Source organism: Rousettus aegyptiacus, unplaced genomic scaffold (assembly GCF_014176215.1).
Source record: "Rousettus aegyptiacus isolate mRouAeg1 unplaced genomic scaffold, mRouAeg1.p scaffold_m13_p_6, whole genome shotgun sequence".
Taxonomy (NCBI): Eukaryota; Metazoa; Chordata; class Mammalia; order Chiroptera; family Pteropodidae; genus Rousettus; species Rousettus aegyptiacus.
Window position 1 is genome coordinate 72,379,895 of NW_023416309.1, and position 20,358 is coordinate 72,400,252.

A 20,358-nucleotide genomic window follows, 5' to 3' on the forward strand; every position below is an offset into this window, starting at 1 on the left:
AAAAGGAAAGTGGAACACAGGTAAATGGTCAGAAAAGCTTTAAAGATTCATTTTATACACTTAGTATTGCATGACTCTTTATAAAAAAAACATTTTCATTGAGGTATAGTTTATATGTAGCAAAATCCACCAGTTTTACAGTTTGCTAAGTAATGGGATATATATATATATATATGGGTATATATATAAACCCATATAACCTGTACTCCTATCAAGTTATAGAATATTTCCATCATCCCATAAAGTTCCTTCATGCTCATTCCTGGTCAATTCTCCCTGTACTTCCTAGAGACAACTACCATTGTGATTTATATCTCCACAGGTTAGTTTTTGCCTGCTTCATTCGTGTAACATGTTTTTGGTATTCATCCATGTTGTTGCATGTATTAGTGGTTTGTTATTTTTTATTCATTGCATAGCTAAACAGTAACATATTGTATTAATATACCAAATATATTTATTGATTCTCCAGTTGATGGATCAGGTTGTTTCTAGATTGAGGCTATTGTGAGTAAAGATGCTATGAACATCATTGCGCAAGTCTTTTTGTTGATACGTGTTTTTATTTATTTTGGGTGAAGATGTGGAATTACTGGGTCAAAAGATATTTGCTAACTTTATGAAACTCTCAAACTGATTTTAAGCGCAGTTCCACCAATAATGTATAGTTGCTCCATATCCTCGCCAGCTTGGTATTGTTCATCTTTTTAAATTTTAGCTACTCTAGTGTAGTATAATCTCATTGTGGTTTTAGATCTGCATTTCCCTGATGATTAATGATAATAAGCATATTTTCATGTATTTATTGACTATTTCGATATCTTTTGTGAAGTTCTGACCTTATTTGTCTATTCAATTCTGGGATACAACTCATTTGTCAGATATATGTATTTTGAATGTTTTCTCCCAGTCTGTGGTCATTATACAATTTTGTGATTTCAAAATATTATGTACATGGAAGCATACAGTTGATGATCTTTTGGGATTGGCTTTTTTATTCAGCATAATTTTCTGGAGATTCATCCAAGTTTTTCTATGTATCAGTAATTATTTCCTTTTTATTGCTGAATGATATAGAGATGTACCATAGTTTAATTATTCACCCACTGAAGAACATCTGGGTTGTTCCCAGTTTTTGGCTATTCTGAATAAAGCTGCTATAAACGTCATGCACAGGGTTTTGTGTGAACATAAGTTTCATTTCCAGGAGTGCAATTGCTGGGCCATGTATTTCCGATGTATGTATTTAGTTATAAATTTATCTCATAGCTTTAGCTGTGTCCCACAAATTTTGATATGTTGTATATTCATTTTCATTCAGTTAAATGTATTTTTGGATTTCCCTTGAGACTTCCTCCCTGGCCCATTATTTAGCTGTGTGTTTAGTTTCTAAGTGTATAGAGATTTTCTGTTATCTGTTATCTCTTTGTAGTTTGATTCCATTGTGGTTACAGAACAGACTCTGCATGCTTTCAATTCTTTTAAATGTGTTGAGGTTAGTTTTATGGCCCAGAATATGGTCTATCTTGGTACATGTTCCATGGGCACTTGAATGTGTAGTCTGTTGTTGGGCAGAGTGTTCCAGAAATATTGATTAGGTCCAGTTGGTTGATGGTACTAGTCAGTTCTTATGTATCCTTGCTGAATTTCTATATAGTTGCTCTATCAATTATTGAGAGAGAGATTTTGAAGTCTTCAATTGTAATTATGGATTTGTTTATTTCTCTTTTTTACTTCATCAACTTTTACTTCGCATATTTTACAACTCCATTGTTTGGTAAATCATGTTTAGGATTACAATGTCTTCTTGGTAGGTTGACCTTTTAGTTATTATATAATGTACCTCTCTGTCACTGGTCATTTTTCTTGCTCTGAAGTCTGTTTTGTCTGATATTAATATAGCCACTTCTGCTTTCTTTTGATTAATATTTACATGATACATCTTCGTACATTTATTACTTTCAACTTTCCTGTATCATTATATTTGGAAGTGAGTCCATTGTCGATGGCAAATAGTTGGGTCATATTTTGTAATCTATTACCACTCTCTGTCTTTTAATTGGTATATTTGGCCCAATTAAATTTAATGCAATTATTGATATTTTGGAACTTAAGTGCTATTTTATTATTTGTTGTCTGTTCTTTTCCTTTGCTTTTGTTGTTGCTTTTGTTTTTTCTGCCTTTATGGATTACTTGAATATTTTTAAATTCATTTGATTTATCTATAATGTTTTTATATGTATCTTTTGAACAGCTTTTTTAGTGGTTGGTCAAGGCATTATATTATACCTACATAATTTATCGTGGTCTAATGATATCATAAATTTACCAGTTTTAATAAATCGTGAAAGCCTTACCTCCCTTTAGGCCCCTTTACCTTTTCCCATTGATAATAAAATTGCCTTAAATATTTACCCTGCATACATTTAGAACCACATCAGATAATGCTGTAATTTTTTATTCAATCATCAAACAATTTAGAAAACTCAAGAGGAGAAAGAACGTCTATTGTATTTATCTAGATTTTTGCTTGCCATGTTCTTCAATCCTGATGTTTTAAGATATTTTTCTTTTATCATCCTCTTTCTGTTTAGAAAATTCCCTATAGCCCTTCTTTTAGAGTAGGTATGCTGTTGACAAATTCCCTTAGTTTTCTTTCATCTGAGATTCTCTCAAGTTCTCCTTCATTCCAGAAGGATATTTTTGCTGGCTACAGGATTCCAAGTAGACGGTTCTTTTCTTTAGGCACTTGAAAAATGTCGTTCTATTCCTTTTGGCCTTTGTGACTTCTGATGAGAGTTCTACTGTCATTTGAATTTTTTTTCCTCTAATGAAAGATATCAATCCTCTTTTGCTGCTTTCAAGATTTTTTTCTTTGTCTTTAGTTTTCAGAAGTCTGACTGTAATGTGTCATAGTGTGTATTTCTTAGCTTTATTCTACCTAGGATCATGTGGCTTCTTGAATCTGTAGTTTTATATATTTTGCCAAATTTGCCTACTTTTTTTGTCATTATTTCTTTGAATACTTTTTCATCTTGCCCTCTCCCACTGGGACTCTGATCACATGAATATTAGACCTTTTGTTATAGTCCCACAGGTTCCTGAAGCTCTGTTCATTTTTCTTCAGTTTATTTTCTCTCTGTTGTTCAGACTTGGTAATATTATTGTTTTATATTCAAGTTCATTGATTCTTCCTCTGTCCCCTCCATTCTGGTGTTGATCCCATCCACCGAGTTTTTTATTTAAGTTATTATATTTTTCAGTTCAAAAATTTCCATTTTAAACTTATTTATCTCTTCTTTGCTGAGATTTTTCTAGTTTTCACTCATTTATAAATGTTCATTGAAACATTTATAATTGCTCGTTGAAGGATTTCTAATGATGACTGCTTTAAAATCTTTGTTAGATAACTTTAACATCTCATTCTGGTGTTGGCATCTATTGATTGCCTTTTTTCATTCAGTTGGAGATCTCCCTTGGTCTTGAGATGACAAACTATTTTCTATTGAAACCAGGACATTTTGGGTAATACGAGAGTTATGAGGTTCTGGGTCTTATTTAAACCTTCTATTTTAGTTTGCTTTCTCTAACGCTTTCTGAAAAGGGAAATGGGGGTGGGGGATACCGCCACCTTACTGCTAGGTGAAGGTGCAAGTCCATGTTCCATTCTCAGCTTCCACCGGAATCTGGGAGCTGCTCCTTATTACTGCTGGGTGGGGTAAGAATTCCAGCTCCAATTAGGTCTCTACCGAGATACCTCCTTGGCTGAGAGGTACAGGAGTGCCTCATTACTGTCCATTGACTCCATAGCATGGAGAAAATGACTTAATTACCACTGGGTAGTTAGTGAAAATCTTGACTCCCTCACTAGGCTTCCTCTGACACTACCCCAGAGTGGGGGGTGGGGGCCTTTATTGTTGGGTAGGACTAGAAGTTCAGGCTCCCCAGAGGTTTCCAGTGACACCACAAGGTGAAGGGGGCTCATTATTGCCAGTGGATATGAAAATCCTGGCTCCCTATTTGGCTTCCTCAGACACCACCCCTGGTTGGGGAGAAGGGTTGGGGCACCTCATTATAGCCTGGCCGGAGTGAAATCTAGACTCCCCACTTGGCCTTTGCTAGTGGAGATTGTGCCACAGTTTTTTCTGTAGTGTTTGGCTGGAGTGGAGTGGAGTGGTTATTGTCCAAAAATTTTTTGTCTTGCTAAACTACCTTTCTTGGTCCTTTGCTAGAGAGAGCAGGCTTTTCTCTGGGGCTTTGTTTTTTTGTTTGCACACACTGGTGTTTCCAACTGGCTGGCTATAGAGCTCCAAATCTGAGATATACAAGCCAAAATAATAATAATAATAAATAACAATAATAATAATTTCACTACCATGTCACTTTTTGCTCCCAAGGTCCCTACCTGCTCTACCTTATTCTCCCCAACTTTCAGAGTCTTTTATGTTAGTTTATGTCCAGGGTTTGTGGTTGTATTTAGTAAGAGGAATAGGAAAAACTATATCTACTCCACTTTACCAGAACCACTGTTTATTTATGTACTTAACACCTATTATTTTAGGATTAAAAAATAATACATAAAATTAGTTATTAAAATGTTTGCAGAAAAAAATAAAAAAGTATACTTAATCTTGTCTCTCAGAGATAACCACTGTTAGCACTTTGGCAAGTAATTATATAGAGTAGTTTCTTTTTAGATGTAGATAGAAATCTTTAAAAAACAAAATTGGAAACATTCTCGGGTCCTTTTGGTCACAATTACCAGAAATGAACTTGTGGTATGTAAAGAAAAAAGAGATTCAGCAAAAGAATACTGGGGCATCTCATAAACCCAGTTTTAAACAAAACTTCTTAACAGAATTGCTTCTCTCATCTCCCTTTGTCTCCTCAGTCTATTATTCCCGACCTCTACATATTCATCTAAGATCACCAACAAAACCTCCATGTCTTCAAGTGCAATGGCCACTTCTCTGCCCATGTTTCGTGGATCTTGCAGCAGCGTTCCACATTCCCTCTTTGAAACACTCTCGTTTTGCGTTTCTGTGACATTGCGTTCTCCTCTTACTTTATGAGTTGCACCTTCTTAGTGTCCTTTTGCAGATTATTCATGTGCCACCTCTTAACATCGGATGCCCCAGGGCTGAGCCCTAGGCTCTTCACTCCCTCGTCGCACAGTTCGTAGCCTCAGTGACTAGTATATTAATCCCCACATTTAGAGCTGCATCCCAGACCTCTCCATTGGGGTCAAAATGGCATATAACTTGGACTCTTGTTTTCCCCTCTCAAACTATCCTTTCCCCAAATTCCTCCATCTCAAAAATGTGACCCATCAATCTTCACTGAAGAAAAAGACACAAGTGGATCAAATATATGAAAAGGCTGCACACCCTCTTGGGTGCCAGACTTTAATCATCTGTGATGCACGGTCCACTCACCTATAGATCTCTATAGATCAAGATTTGGGCCCGAACTAAAGTCTAGACTTCCTTAACTCATTTCTTTCTGATGCAGACATAATGTCAACCCCCTAACTCTGGCCTGTCAGTATTGATTTTCAGTTTGGATTGTGTGCATATATCCTCCTTTTTTTCTAGTCTTCATTGGAATATTTGATAAGAAGTTGGGAGAGACTGCCTCAATGCCTGCTGTCCTCATGTTATAGTAAATAGCCCCTTAGAGTCCTAGAGAGTTCTAGACCGGGCTAAATGGGACTCTCGAAATCAGTGTCTGTTTCACAAAAAGTTGTAAATATCACACCTGGCCAAGTATCAGGAAGTGTGTCTGATTTCAGTTCTGTCCACAAACATCGATGTTTTCTTTTCTTGTTAGAGAAGTTTCTCTTGCACTAATAAACCATATTCATGAATGGGCTATAGAGGGGAAAGGCGAGAGATTTTTCTTACATAATTGGCCAAGAATTTAAAGAGAAGAGGAGACTAAAGAAGGTGAGAATAATAACCTGCTGTGGATTAACAGAGACAATGGGGCAGTAAATGGTTTCACTCTGGGAGAGAAGAAAAGATGATGGAGGGAAGAGGTAATGGATTTGACCAATCCGTGCCTATTTTTTTTTCCACCTGTAAAGCTTCTGGAAGTCACAGTACTTCATAAAATCTTTGCCCAAAACTATGAAATATTCTCATCTGTCTTACAAATTGAAAATGATTCTGCAGATGGTGATCAGCCTATAATCATTACAATTTGTCACAATCACAATCTTTTGCCAAATACAGAACCACAAAACTGCCAATATGTGGGTAATTGCCCTTTCTTGAGTTTTTATGGTTACATTCACTTGTTGCTTTGTTACTGGGCTGGCATTTGATGGCAAACAATACAGGCTGTACATTTGAAAGGTGGTAGGATTAAACACCGAGGGCCAGGTATCCATGGTTTAGCCTAGGGACCCATAAAATTTGGTTACTGCCTGGAGTTATACCTTGGTAAATTCTTAAAGTCTTTCTCTGGTTCTCTGTCTTGTCAGTAATTTTAGTTAGGACATCTCTAGCTCCATTATGGTTTCCTTTATGCACATAGAGAAGCAAAATTGCCTAGGACACTCCAAGAAGGAGATATATCGCTCACCAGCTTAGAGAACAGTCTGTGCCTCAGTCCCCTCATCTTTAATATGGAAATAAGAAAGTATCTATCTCATGTGGATTCACTGAATTAATTCATAGAAAACACCTAGAACAGTGCCTGGCACATAGTAAGCCCTCAATTAGCATTTGCTGCTATTATTATAATTATTATATGCAAAGGCAACATCATGCATTCTGTTTTCTTTTTACTACTCTTCTAGATGATTACCTGGGTAGAAGGGTGTCAAGTAGACCTAGGTTCAGATTCTGTCTAGGCTACTTGCTAGTTGTATGAACTTGGGAAAGTCATTTAGTTACCAGGAGCTGCACTTGCTTATCCATATATGTTCCGAGTTTTATGGGGGTGTTCAGAATCTATGAGATCATGTGCTCTAAGCCCTAAGCACAGTGTCTGGCATAGTCAGTCTGCATATGTGTTAGCATCTTTATCCTTTCCTCCTCCATTTCTCATCTCATTTCTTCTTGGTCTTAACCACAACTTTGTTTTCCTGAGCATTCCTGGGCCTTTTCCTTGGTAAAGAAGAGCATGGGCAAAGTTGGGAAGTAGGAAAAGGTTCATCTATGCTCCCTGTAGCGGTTCTCCCATTTTGCCCACTTCTTCTTCATCCTGTACCTTCCCTGTTACCCCATCCCATCCCACACCAACTCCACCTACCTTTTCATATTTCCTTCCTTTTCTGGCCCTAGAGTCCTTCCTCTGCCCAATATCCCACTGTTGCTGCTGTAATAAACTCATTTGCTAGTTAAATGTCCCTCCAGAAATCTTATATCTTGAAAAAAAAGCTAGGACAGAGGAAGTGAGTCATCCTAACCCATGGGGAATGAATCACTGACAATGAGAATTCAGACACTTGTCATGCAAGATGGCTTCCCTGGAAGCCTCAAATTATAACACAGAGGCGAAACTGCATATAGTCCTTTGAGTGTGTAGAAAACAGTACAAATGATTTCCTATGAACATGGCATAGGAAAGAACATGGGCTTTGGGAATCAGGCCAACAGGGGTCAGGCATGCTTCCAGCTCAGACCATAGGAACTATGACTGCAGGAACTTGGGCAAATAAATAGTTCATTCTCCCTGTTCTACAAGAATTGCGGAAAACTAGGATTATGTCATGGGGTAATTATGATCATTAAACTAGATAGTCAAGTGAAAATGCCCAGCATAGTACCTAACATAGAATAGCCACTTAGTAATAGCCAGTTTGCCTGCTTCTTCTCTCTCTCCCTTCCTTCCTTCCTTCCTTTCTCCTTTCTTCTTTCCTTCCTGTTCTCTGGATAGAATCTTATAGACAATTGACATTCCTATGTTATATCAAAATATGTTAATTTTTTAAAAACTTTTTTAAAATTGTGGTAAAATACACGACATAAAATGTACCAACTCAACTATTTTTAAGTGTACAGTTCAGTAGTGTTAACTGCATTCACAATGGGCGGCCAATCTACAGAGAAGTCTTTTCATCCCCTTCTCCCACCCAGCCCGCGGCAACCACTATTCTGCCTTCTGTCTCTATGAATTTAACTGCTCTAGGAACCCTATATCAATGGAATCAAACAGTATTTTCCTTTTTGTAACTGGCTTATTTCACTTAACATAATGTCCTCAGTGTTCATGAATGTCGTAGCATGTGCCAGAAACCCCTTCCTTTTTAAGGCCAAATAATATTCCACTGTATGTATGTACCCCATTTTATTTATCCATTCATCTGTCGATGTATACTTAGGTTGCTTCTACCTTTTGGCTATTGTAAATAATACTACTGTGAACATGAGTGCACAATATCTGTTCAAGTACCTGATTTCAATTCTTTTGGGTATATACCCAGAAGTAGAATTACTGGGTCATATAATAATTCTATTTTTAATTTTTTGAGGAATCGCATACTGTTTTTCATAGTGGCTACAGCATATTACATTTCTACCAGCAGTGCTCAAAAGTTCCAATTTTCTCCCATACTTGCTAACATTTATCTTCGTTTTGTTTTATTTTTGATAATAGCCATCCTAATGGATATGAGATTGTATCTCATTGTGGTTTTGATTTGCATTTCCCTGATGATTAGTGATGTTGAGCATCTTTTCATGGGCTTATTGGCCATTCATATATCTTCTTTGGAAAAATATTTATTCAAGTACTTTGTCCATTTTTAAATTAGGTTGTTTATTTTTGTTGTTCTTGAGTTTATAGGAGTTCTTATATATTCTGGATAGTAACTCCTTATCAGATATATACTTGCAAATATGTCCCCCCATTCTGCAGATTGTCTTTTCTCTCTGTTGTTTTCCTTTGATACGCAGTTTTAAATTTTGATGTAGTCCAAATGATCATCTTTAAGAGTTTTATAGTTTCACCTCTTTACATTTAGTCTCTGATCCATTTTGAATTAATTCTTCATGCTATTGAATCTTCCTACCTAACAATGGGGTGGGCATTTTCATTTTTTGCTTGCTTTTTTGTCCCTCAGAAGTTTTATTTCATTAAAATCTTGCATGTTTTTAAAGCTTATTTTCTCTTATTTGTTCTTTTTGTTACTATTATATGTGGGATCTTTTTCTAACACAATTTTTGTTTTTTATTTGTATAATTGAACAATAGCAATTTCTGTTCTAATTTGTTCCCAATCACCTTACTTTATACTATTTTTTGCTATAGCCACTTTTCAGTTGATTATTTTGGGTTTACATAAATATATTGAGGGTGAGAAAAATGAATTATGCCAATTTTATATTTGGCAAAGCTATAATTCATACTGAGCCTCGGTGAATGACATATGACACATAAAGTCTTAGAAAGTGCCTCACCCACACGCTCATCCTGAAGTTACTTGAAATACCTGAACGGAGCAAGAAATGAATTACAATAAAGAACTTGTAAACAGGGACAGCATGGTACAAAACAAACGAACAAAACAGTGAGCAATGAAATAACTCAAAGCCCCTGTCGAAAAATAAACTATTGCTGTTATCATAGTTATTACACTTACTATGAACTTCAAAAATAATTATTTAAAGAATTGTGATGTGGTGTAAAGACATTTAATACAATCTGGACCTGTACTTTAAAAAAAACCTGTAATGTTACAACATTAAGATTAAAAGGGAAGCTAAAATCATAGACTCAGAAATAATTTTTAATATTGTTTAGGAATTCTAGATCCAGATCTTTGCTAATAAAATTTTAAATCTTGATTAAAATGAATGATATTGTCAAAACCTAAATTCACAAAATCAACACATGAAGAAGTTAAATACCTAAACAGCCCCAAAACTCCAGAAGACATTTGAAAAAGGTTCCAAAAATAACCTTGAGGAGAGGCACTGAGGTCACTCACTACTGGGCAGCAGAGGCTGATTCCCACCTAAGCAAGAGGTGCAGTGACTATGAGGTTCGAGGCTCAGATTCTAGATATAAATTTGACACTTCCTAATCTAGGCAAGTCCTTCCACTGCTCAGAGCCTCTATTTTTTTTTTATCTGTAGAATGGAGAGTCACACTAGATGATCTGTAAGGTGCCCTCCTCATCTTACAGTCCAGTGTATGTATATGTGTATTTGTAAAATAGAAAATATTTCCAAGCCTCATTGTGCATCAGAATCATTCAGGGAGTGTTTTATTTCTTGGCCCAATCTCAAAGGCATCTAGACTTGGACAGTAGAATTGTGTATGTTAAGAAAATACCCTGATAGTTAATAGCATTTGTTGAACGTTTATTATGTGCCAGGCACTATTCTGAACATTTTCCATGTATTAACTCATTCTGCTCAACCTTGAGCTCTTGCAGACCCCAAGGACACACCTAACATGTTCAGTCATTTTAGGTGACACCAAAACAGTGACAGACACAAATACAAACTGGGCGTCAACATCATATGGTGCCATTTGGTCATAGGTGTCATCAAGATGTTCCAGAATGTTTTCACTATTAAGTTTTTCTAGATTGCCATCAAAATGAAAAACAACATAACCATTCTCACAGAGAGCCCTCAGAAACCCTCCAGAAACCCCAAAGATTCTCAACCCCAGTTAGGGGATTTTAAGGCAGCCAGGCCTGCACTGGTCCACTCACCAGTAATTAGGAACAGTGACTATATGTGAAATAGCAACTTGTTTAAACAAGTTCAAGAAGGGTAGCAAGACACTGGATAACCGAGAAAGATATATAAAGGATATGTAAGAGTACGTAACTGTATAAAGGGTCATAGAGCCGTGTATGCCCTCCACCCAACTTCCCCTAATGTTCACAGCTTACATAACATGGTGCTGTTATCAAAACCTGGTACAATACTGTTAACTAAACTACAGACCTTATTTGGGTTTTAGTTGTTCCCCCGCCATTTTCCCTTTCAGTTCCAGAATCCAGCCCAGGATCTCACATTGCATTTAGTTTTTATGTCTCCTAAGCATCCTCCAATCTGTGACAGTTCCTCAGTTTTTCTTTATCTTTTATGACCTTGACACTTTGGTGAGTACTGGTCAGTTAATTTATAGAATTTCTCTCAAATGGATTTTAAATAATGTTTTCTCATGGTTATCCATTTTTGGAAGCATCTCACAGAAGTGATGTCATATCCCTCTCGGTGCATTATATTAGGGGATACATGATATTGATATGTCTTATGATTGGTGATATTAACTTTGATCAGGAGATTAAGGTTGTGCTGGGTTTCTCCACTCCAAAGTTATTATTTTCTCCTTTGTAATTGATCAGTTTCTTGGGGGTGGGATACTCCGAGACTATGCAAATATCCTGTTTCCTCTTAGATTTTTACCCACAGATTTTAGCATCCATCAATGGCTTTGCCTGCAGAATTATTACCATCGTGTTTGCCTAATGGCAATTTTGTATTTCTCTCATTCCTCCCACATTTATTAATTGAAATTCTTTTGGAAAAAAAGACCTGTTTTTCACCTCTATTTTTTATTTTATTACTTATAACAATAGTGTAACTCATGGGTATTTATTTCAATCTATGAATTATAATTCAACCCTTTTGATATGTAGTTTTTCAAGTTATCCTGGCTTTAGCCATTAATAGCTTCTTCAAGCTAGTTCCCATGTCCTTTTGACATTCCTTATCCTTTTGCAAGTATTAACTTATTTTCTGCAATATGAGGTGCTCCAGGTTTATCTTATATATTTTCTGCCCCAGTCCTAGAGTCAGCCATTTCTCTAAAAAGCATTGGTTCCTTTGACTGGTGAGTGGTATTTAGAAACCAAGATCTGGGCATTAAGTGTGCTCATTCCTTCTGGGATGTTGTTTCTAGGCTCTCTCAGCAGACAGCTAGAAAATATATGTGTGCATAGTAATCCAAGCATATATACATTTTTATTACTCATATATGTACCTACCTACATATACATCAAAAACCATGAGTTCATATTGATTTCTCCAATTCCAGTCTAACATGATAAGGTTAGTTCATTCTAGACCTCCCCCTTTTCCTTATTTGTAACTTCTTTCTCCAACAGTGAGAAATCGGCTCTTGTTATCTATGTATATTTACTTATTTTTTCAATCCTAGCATACATATAATGAAGTTTCAGGATGTTTAACCCACGTTCCTATGAAAAACAGGTATAATAACTAAAAAAAACCCCAATATTTGTCTATAGTTCTTTTTGTCTTTAGCCTAATAGCATTCAGTCAAAATGCTATTTTCCAGTTACTCAGGTTAGTTCTTTCACTCCCTGTTGCTTTCAATGTGGTTATATTAATCATTCATAATACAGTTAGGTTAATTTGTTATTGTTTGTATTTCATTTTTCCCTCCCCCCTCAATATCCTTTTTTATTTGAGTTTTTTATTTAATTTGGGATCTGTAAAGTATTGCTATGGTTCTAAGAGTCAAAACGATACATAAAGGAATTCCCAGAGAAGTGTTGCCCCTTCTGATCCCTGCCCCCATATCGCTTCTCTCTGCTTTCAACCCCTTTCTAATCCAAGTCTATTTAGTTTCTGATGCATCCTTCCTGTATTGGAAGTGAGAATTTTTAAAATTAGGTCACAGAAGAGATTCTGCCTTAAGCAGTTATGAGGAGCAGAATGGGGGCAGGAAGGGAGGTTAAGCCACAGGGGACAATAGGAAGGGGGAGAGGAAGGACTGACCTAGGACTGAAGGAAGTGGGGTCAGCACAAAAACACCTGCCTTGGTGTCTCTCTTATTTCTACCTGTGGGACTAAGGTTTCAATGCATAGTCCTAGAACATTCTAGAACACCAAAGAAGCACCGTGGGGTGCCTGCCAGAGCCTGGAGGCCCATGCTTCTCTCCTTGTGAGATTTGGCCCTTCCAATTCTGCCATTCTGCACTGTTTGAGAAATCCCTCAATAAAAGAAGACCTCCTCCCGGCCTCACATGGGGCTACTTCAGGAAGTGGGCCCCAGGCCGATCTTGACCCTCTGACTAATCCTGCACATTATGGAAGACGACCCATTCTGTATCATGGGGTCAGGTCGACATGTGAAGAGGAGGTCTCCCTTGGCCCATTTCTCCAAACTGTCCTGTTCGGTGGCCCCAGTAAAGACTCATCCTTCCTGGGTTAGAAGAGGAACTTGGAGTTGGGGGCAAGCCTCGTTTTTGTTTCAGCACCGTCACACGGTGGACGGGGGTCGGCATTCTCATTCCCAGCAGCCAATGGCATTTCACAACAGGAACTCTTCTGGGCAAGGTGGTGAGGGGTGCTGGGAATAGGGTGCTGGGGGAAGCCAAGCCTTGCTTGCCAAGCCTTTGAAAGAGGCATCATCCCTAGAGAGAGAGAGGGATGCTACCTTCTTTCCCCTTCATCTCCACCCCAAAACCAATGGAGTTCTGCTGACAAGTCACAAGAAACGGCTGATGACTGACTCATCAAACGGAAATGAGCGTGCCATAGGGCTAGGCAGTGAGCTGGGTCAACCCCCAGAGTAGCTCAGCTGAGGATCCCCAGCTGGGCCTCCACTTCCCTCAGCTGCCAGGGTCCTGCCTCTAAGAGAAGCTTGGGGCAAGTTCTAGATGGCCTCAGGATGCCAGGGAAGCTGGCACACCAAGAAATCTGTCCGGTGCCCATCCGTGGAGAAGGCCTTAATTGCCTCTAGTGAACAACCAGTGACACTGGGACCAGGAGATGGGTAAGTCCCAAGGGCCCAGAGAAGGGAAGAAGCATGGACCAGCAGGCATTGGAGGTGTGCGTGGAGCAGTCTTTAGTCTCTGTGAAGGACACTGTGTTCTGACCCATAAGGACGGGGGTGAGGCAGAAGGGGTGTTGGCTGAGACTGTTCATTTGCATCTTGCACATTTGTATCAGTTACAGTGGGACATAATAGGGCAGGGTGACTCATTCCTACCTCATTGCACAACAGACTTGTCCATTGCTGTGGGGGCGGAGGGGGTATTTAAACCCAATTCCCACGGTAAAGCCTTTGTTCCAGACTAGAGACACCTGGGCCCAATGGGCCACTGTGGCCATTGCCCAGTTTAGCTAGCAGTGCCACTTCTGTGACCCCTGGACCAATCCAGGAGTGTGGGAAGCTATGAAGACAGACATGGTGGCCTCGAGATTCCGAGGAGTTGAGAGTCTGGGTCTCTTAAAGCAAGATCATGTTATATAGTTAACTGAGCCTTCACTTGAGGGGTAGAAACATGAACTGATTTTATTTTCTTCCAGTAACTGTATTTGATGGTGTCAAGGGTCAGCGTGTGGTAGTGGTCGAGAGCCAGACTCCCTGGCTTCATATCCTGGCTTTGCCACCTCCTAGTGGTGTGACCTGAGAGCAGTTGTTTCACTTCTCTGTGCCACAAATTTCTCAGTCTCTTCATCCAACTCCCTAGAGCTTCCCCCAAAAGTGGTCCAACCTGCATCAGACTCTTACTGCTAAACCTTTCCTCACCTGCCAGGAGCCCTCCAGGGTGAAGTAGCGACAAAACGGCTCCAGTCCAGCTTTTGTTCCTAGTGTCCACCACCTGCCCCGCCTCCCCCATACACACACACAAGAACTCACATCTTTGCTTTACCCAGCAGTGGGCCTGCAAGCTGCCCCTCTGCTCCTCCTCCCAGCCTTGCCGTGCATCACGGGAGCACAGAAGGAAGCATGCCGGCTGTATAGAGAGAGAACTGAGAGCAAAATGGCAGCGTCCCCCCACCCCCTCCCCTGACAGTCTGAAGGAAGGATTCTCCGAAAGCCCCTGTGCCCTTGGCGGACAACCTCTCCTCTCTTCCCAGGGTTCTTGTACTGACTGGGGCAGGTGGGCAGCTGTGTTGGTTCTGGAGCGACACCTCCCAGCAAGATCCCCAGTGTTGTTGCTAGTCCCCATTCCTTACAGCTCACTGTGGCTCTCAGAACTTTAGCCTGCAGGTCATTTTGACCTTTGAATTGGGCCTCGTCTGCAGTTTCAGAATACAGAAGTCTTACTTGACATCCTTGTCCGTGATGCCCATGTTGACCTCCCCCCACCCCCCCCCACCCCACCCCTGGAAGGGCCCCACCCTGCCTGCCCCTCCTCTTCTCTGGGTCTCAGATGCCCCTTCTGTGAAACGAAGGACTTATAGGGGGCTGACCTTTGAGCTGCCTCCAAGAACCTGCCCTGGGGCTGAAAGGAAGAGATCAGCCTGTGAGGACAAAAGCCTTTGGTGACATCTGGGCCAGCCATTCATGTCCCAAACTCATCCATTTGAAAGTGCCTTGTCTTCTTCCATCTCTTCCAGGAGGTGTCATTAGTCCTGAGCCTGAGTAGGACCAGGCTTGAGAGGGTCTTGTATTTGGGCTGCCACTGAAGGCAGAAGGGTGAGTTCTCATCGCAAGCGTTCATTCCTAGGGACACACATTCATGCCGGCTACCGGCACAATTCAGGTGAGGGAGGAGCCAAAAAGCCTGAAATCTGCCCAGCCTGGCTCAGGGTCAGTGCACTCACGGCTTGGACTACCTGTGGAGGAGTCAGCAGACGAAAAGCCCCAAGGCAACTGTGAAAGTTGCCCTGGAAGGTTTCCAGGATATCTTTGGGCATCCAGGCACTGCTAGTGGAAACACCCAAGGTCCATGGTCCTGAGAGTTTTTCTGAACTTAATCTGCCACCTCAGCAGCTAGAAGGTGTGGAACCCGGAAGGCTAGTGGGTGCTCCAGGGTTGCAGTTACTGGCAGGCTCATTCCCGCCCCCAGAACTTCGCACACGTCTCTTCTTTCTGGAATGTTTTCCCCCTAATTTCACTGTTGGCTTCCTCATTTAGCTGAAATAATATCCCTTCTGAGAGGCTTCCCACATACAACAACTAGAGTGGGCTCCCGCTTTGGCCCCCTCCCAGCACCATCTCTTTCCTCATAGCATGACCACCTGCTGTGATGACCTCTTTTTTTTGTCTATTAAGTTGTTTAGTGTCTCTGTCTCTCACCAAGTAGCTTGCCTGCTTCATTCGCTGCTGTGTCGCTAGTGCTTGACACATAGTAGGTGGTCAGTAAATATATGAAAAAACAAAGGCATGCATCCTGCTTCCTATATGCCCACCCCTACACCATCCCAGGGACATCACTGGAGTCATGTGATGCTGGGCAGCTCACAAAGGGCTTATGTTTCCCGGGGCTCATGTTTCCTCCCAGGTTGGGGGAGTAGGAAGATTTGCCTACTGGGCTGTCTGTAAGATGAATGCCCCAGCCATGCAGCTAGGCTCAAGTTAGGATTTTGAAGCTCTTTGCATGTTGTTTACATGGCTTAGCTCTGAGCTCTGTGTTTCTGCTTGTGGTTTCCTGGTCTGGCCCCAGTTCCACAGAGCTGGACCACTACTTCCTCAGCTTCCCTCTATGACCTGGAGTAATTGGTGAACAACAGGGTCTTCCTGGAAGGGTGAATGCAGTGGAATTCCTGAAGGAAAGAATGGTGTGGCAAAGATCGTGTGGCGTGATAGCTTTTTTGACTTGAAAACTTTCTTGGCACATCCACTATGGCATTTAATCTTCAGAGCAGCCTTTTAGGGTTGGTACCCTCGTCATCCCATTTTATAGATAAGTAAACTGAGGTTCATAAAAGTTTAAAAATTGGTCCAAAGGCACATGACTAGCTAATATCTGAGTCAAGATCTAAGTCCAAGTCTGTTAATACTGGAGGCCAGGCTTATTCGCTGCGCTAAATGACCTGTCGTGGCTTCCCGAGGGACCCAGGTGCCCTCACACATAACTAGGAAGCTGGGCTGACCTGCTGGGAGTTCTTGTAGAATAAGATAGGGTGCCAAGTGGGGGTCTTTGGGTAACTGATAACACTTCCAAGACTCAGAGAAAGCAAAGGAAGATGGCAACAGTGGAGGTGAGGGCAGAAAAAGAACAGGTGCCTGTGGCCTGGGCACCCAAACAGAGGGTGGGGCGACATAAGAAGGCAGCTCCCACCAGACCTTAGAGTTGGAGCGCTCAGTGCTCCGAGCGAGATCTCTGTGCTCTTTTCATCAGGAACAGACTCCTCGTCCATCTCTGGAGGGTGGGGTAGGGGAGGGGCAGGTGGAATGCAGGCCTGGAAATTCAGAAAGAGTTTCCCAAGTAATTTTGATTTTTCCCTTGGCGTCTTCCTGTGCAGCCTACTGAGGTCTGGTCACTTTCTGGGCGCTCTCCAGGCTCTTGGAGACACTTGTCACTGCCAGGTGGGACAGGCGCCTCTCCATTCCTGTCCTTGACCCCTCACTTCCTGTAGCATTGCGCTGATGGGCTGCAGAAGGACCCCTTCCTGCCATTCAGAGCAGTACCTCCAGGAGCCATTCCAGCCCTGAAGGCAGCTGTAAGCCTCCTCATTCTGCATTCATAGCACTCAAGCTATAACAAGGCAGATGGCACTGGACTTTGAGTGCTCATTGTCTGTGCCATTGCCCTGCTAGTCAATGTGCAACTCAGACCTGGGAGTCTCCAGGCTGACTGGTGTTTGTTCCCCATGAAGGCGATGACTCAAGATGCAGCCAGGAGCCACAACATGCACAGAGGACCGCATCAGGCATGCCCTGGAGCGCTGCTTGCACGGGCTCAACTTCAACCGCCGTTCCACCTCCTGGTCAGGTAGGTCCGAGGAAGCTGGGGAGGTGCTCTTAGGGCCCAAAGAAGCCTCGGGGCTTGCTGTGAGCACTGGACCAGGCATGGAAGCTGGCAGATTCTGGTTCCAACTCTGTGTGACTTGAGCAAACCCTGGACCTTACCAGGGCAGGTGCTCAGCACAGCGCCTGATGGAGAGTAAGCCCTTGGTATGTAACAGTTTCTCCTTTCTTCCATGCTGTCTTCCTCATCCTCCTCAGGGCTGTATCTTGCTTCTTTAGCACGTGCGAGAAGCTTAGCAGTTGTTGAACCTACTTGGGAATACCGCAACTGCTGATTCCAGAAGAGCACCTGGGAATTCATAAACAGCTCTCCCCAGAATTCTGTTTACTCGGTTTTTAGTTCATTCCACGGCCCCATCTTCCTCTTCCTCATAGAACAAAGAACGGTCTCAGCAGAGCTTCAGGGAGCAAGAGGCCTCCCTGTGCCATGTTCCTCAGGACTGAGAAATGGAGGTATCTGCAGTCTGGGGCAGTTGTTTGTGTCCCTGAAGGCCAGTGCCTAATTGTAATAATTCTTTGTATATATTTGTAAAGATTTTTCACGTCCTGTATCTCATTGCCTCTCGAACTACCCCATGAGATAGACACCCGCTGCTCCTTGAATGTATGTGGTTCCTTTCCATCTCAGGACCTTTGCGCTCTGCTGCCAGGAATCTCCCCTCAGAACTGCACACAGCTGGCCCTTCCTCATCCAGGTCTCAGCTCAAATGTCACCTCCTCTGAGAGGCTTTCCTTGGCTTTCAGATTAAACAGATCTGGATTAAAACTATCTCTCACTGGCTATTAAACTTGTACAAGACACTTAACCTCTCAGAACCTCACCTGCCTTGTCTATAAAATGAGAATAACGACAATAAGAACCACCTTCCTTAAGGGAGGATGGGAGACTCATGGGGGTAATGTATACAAAGGACTAGCACATAGTAGGTCATTGATAAATGGTAGTTTTTTTTTTTTAATTGCCTCCTACCCAGAATTTGATGGAGCTTAAGCTGATGGAATCGAGGGGGCTATCATTAAATAAAAGAATACAAAAATATCTGACTTTGCAAATTTTACAGAAAGCTATGACCGTATGAACACACTGCTGGAGGCCTCAGGACTTTGGAAGGAGCTCATGTACATGAGGGGGCCTGGAACTTAAGCTCCATGAAACTCATCGTCAAGCCACTTCCTAGCCCTACTGTTTTCACTCCCCACTACTCAGACACACAGACACACACAGACGCACACACATACACACACACAGAGGCCTCTATGACCACTTCTTTAAATATTAGGGGTTTACACTTGCTGACTCCAGGGAAACAGAGATTGACAAAATAAAAAAGTTTCGGGGAAGTTACAGATGACAAAGTGCCCATTGTAGTTTTCAAAATATAAATTAATTTAGCTTCCCCTTCCTGGGGTCCATTCCAGGCAGTCCTGGGAAGTCCCCTGGCTGTGAGAAACTCAGCTCTGTGCTGGGGTGTGTGTGAGGATGTCACCATGGTTCCTCTCCTTATTCTTCCAGCAGTCTCTGCCTCTGCTCTCCTTCCCTGCATCTCAGAGTTCCAGCACCCATTGAAACTAAGGCACAGAGGTGGTGGGAGAATGGGTGCTCTCCAGAGGCACTGGAAGCAGAATCATGGCTGGTTCGTTGGCCTCTGAAGGGAATTCTAACCCCTTTCTGCATCTCTCAAGCCTCCAGGAATAAGAAACTTGTCATTATGTCTTGATGGGGCATGATAGGATTGAGTGTTGGTCCTGAATTTTCTGAGACTCTTACTTTAGAAAGGAATGCCCCAGTGCCGCCCCAGGGGTTCTCAATTCTTTCCAACCCCACGCTGACCACTGACCTCTCTCTCTCTTTCCAGCTGGGCTATGTCTGAACTGCTGGAGCCTACAGGAGCTGGTCAGCAGGGATCCGGGCCATTTCCTTATCCTCCTGGAACAGATCTTGCAGAAAACCCGAGAGGTGAGGGCCAGCCAGGGATTGAAGGGTAGAGGTGGGACCAGCCTTGTAGAATCGAGAAAGAGGTCCCCACAGATGGTCAGTTCTAGGGTGCCTGGGACACCATAGGGCTTGGCAAAGGCACTGAGAATCTGTGAGTTCTCTGTTTCAGTGGTGCTTGTGGATTGAAGGTTTCTGGGAAGGGATGTTGTCATTCAATGAGAACACGTGATATGTGAGCCAGGGTCCTGAGTTTAAGCTGCTTCTTTAGACAGACATTGCTTATAAATCAATGTATTGACTAGAAAGGAGGGAGGAAGCCATACTGAATTTCTTTCCTCAAAAAGATCCTTATAAACAAAGACACAAAAGAGAAAACTGATTAGAGAAGTAAACTGATACCTCGTCTAACAATTCAAAAAAAAAAAAAATAGGCTTTTATGACTAAGAGGAAGAGTACATTTAATGCTGAGTGGGGCTGGGGTTTCAGAATAGCTGTGAGTCCCTAAAGAGGATTCTGGCTTTTTCATAAAGAATTCTCTTTAAAGGTTTTTTTTTTGTTTTTTGTTTTTTTTTTTAAGTACATAACTGAGTTGGAAAACACTTGACTTTCTCAGTTTGCTATCCCTTTAGCTATAGGAAGAAAGTCTTGGTTTATCGAGACTCCCAAGGTTCCAGTTCTGACATGGCCATTTTCCTGGTGCATTTATACCCTAATCACAAGCAAACTAACTCAGAAGAGCTAAACCATCTCTCTTACAAACCTAAATATGAAGGATCAA

At 41.5% G+C, this 20,358-nt stretch overlaps 1 protein-coding gene across 7 annotated transcripts in view; it reads left to right on the forward strand.

The window, feature by feature from the left end:
* Positions 1-20,358, forward strand: part of PIK3R5 (phosphoinositide-3-kinase regulatory subunit 5) — a 70,700-nt gene that overhangs the window by 25,705 nt on the left and 24,637 nt on the right. For 4 of the 7 annotated variants that reach the window (XM_016154673.2, XM_036222544.1, XM_036222543.1 and 1 more), the window contains exons 2-3: positions 17,493-17,608; positions 19,500-19,600. In XM_016154673.2, coding sequence (XP_016010159.2) covers positions 17,506-17,608; positions 19,500-19,600 — 204 coding nt within the window. In that variant the 5' untranslated portion in view covers positions 17,493-17,505. Of the gene's footprint in view, positions 1-8,749; positions 13,714-15,287; positions 15,367-17,061; positions 17,337-17,492; positions 17,609-19,499; positions 19,601-20,358 lie in introns of those variants that run through there. The other 3 variants (XM_016154677.2, XM_016154678.2, XM_036222542.1) reach the window with 3 other exon arrangements.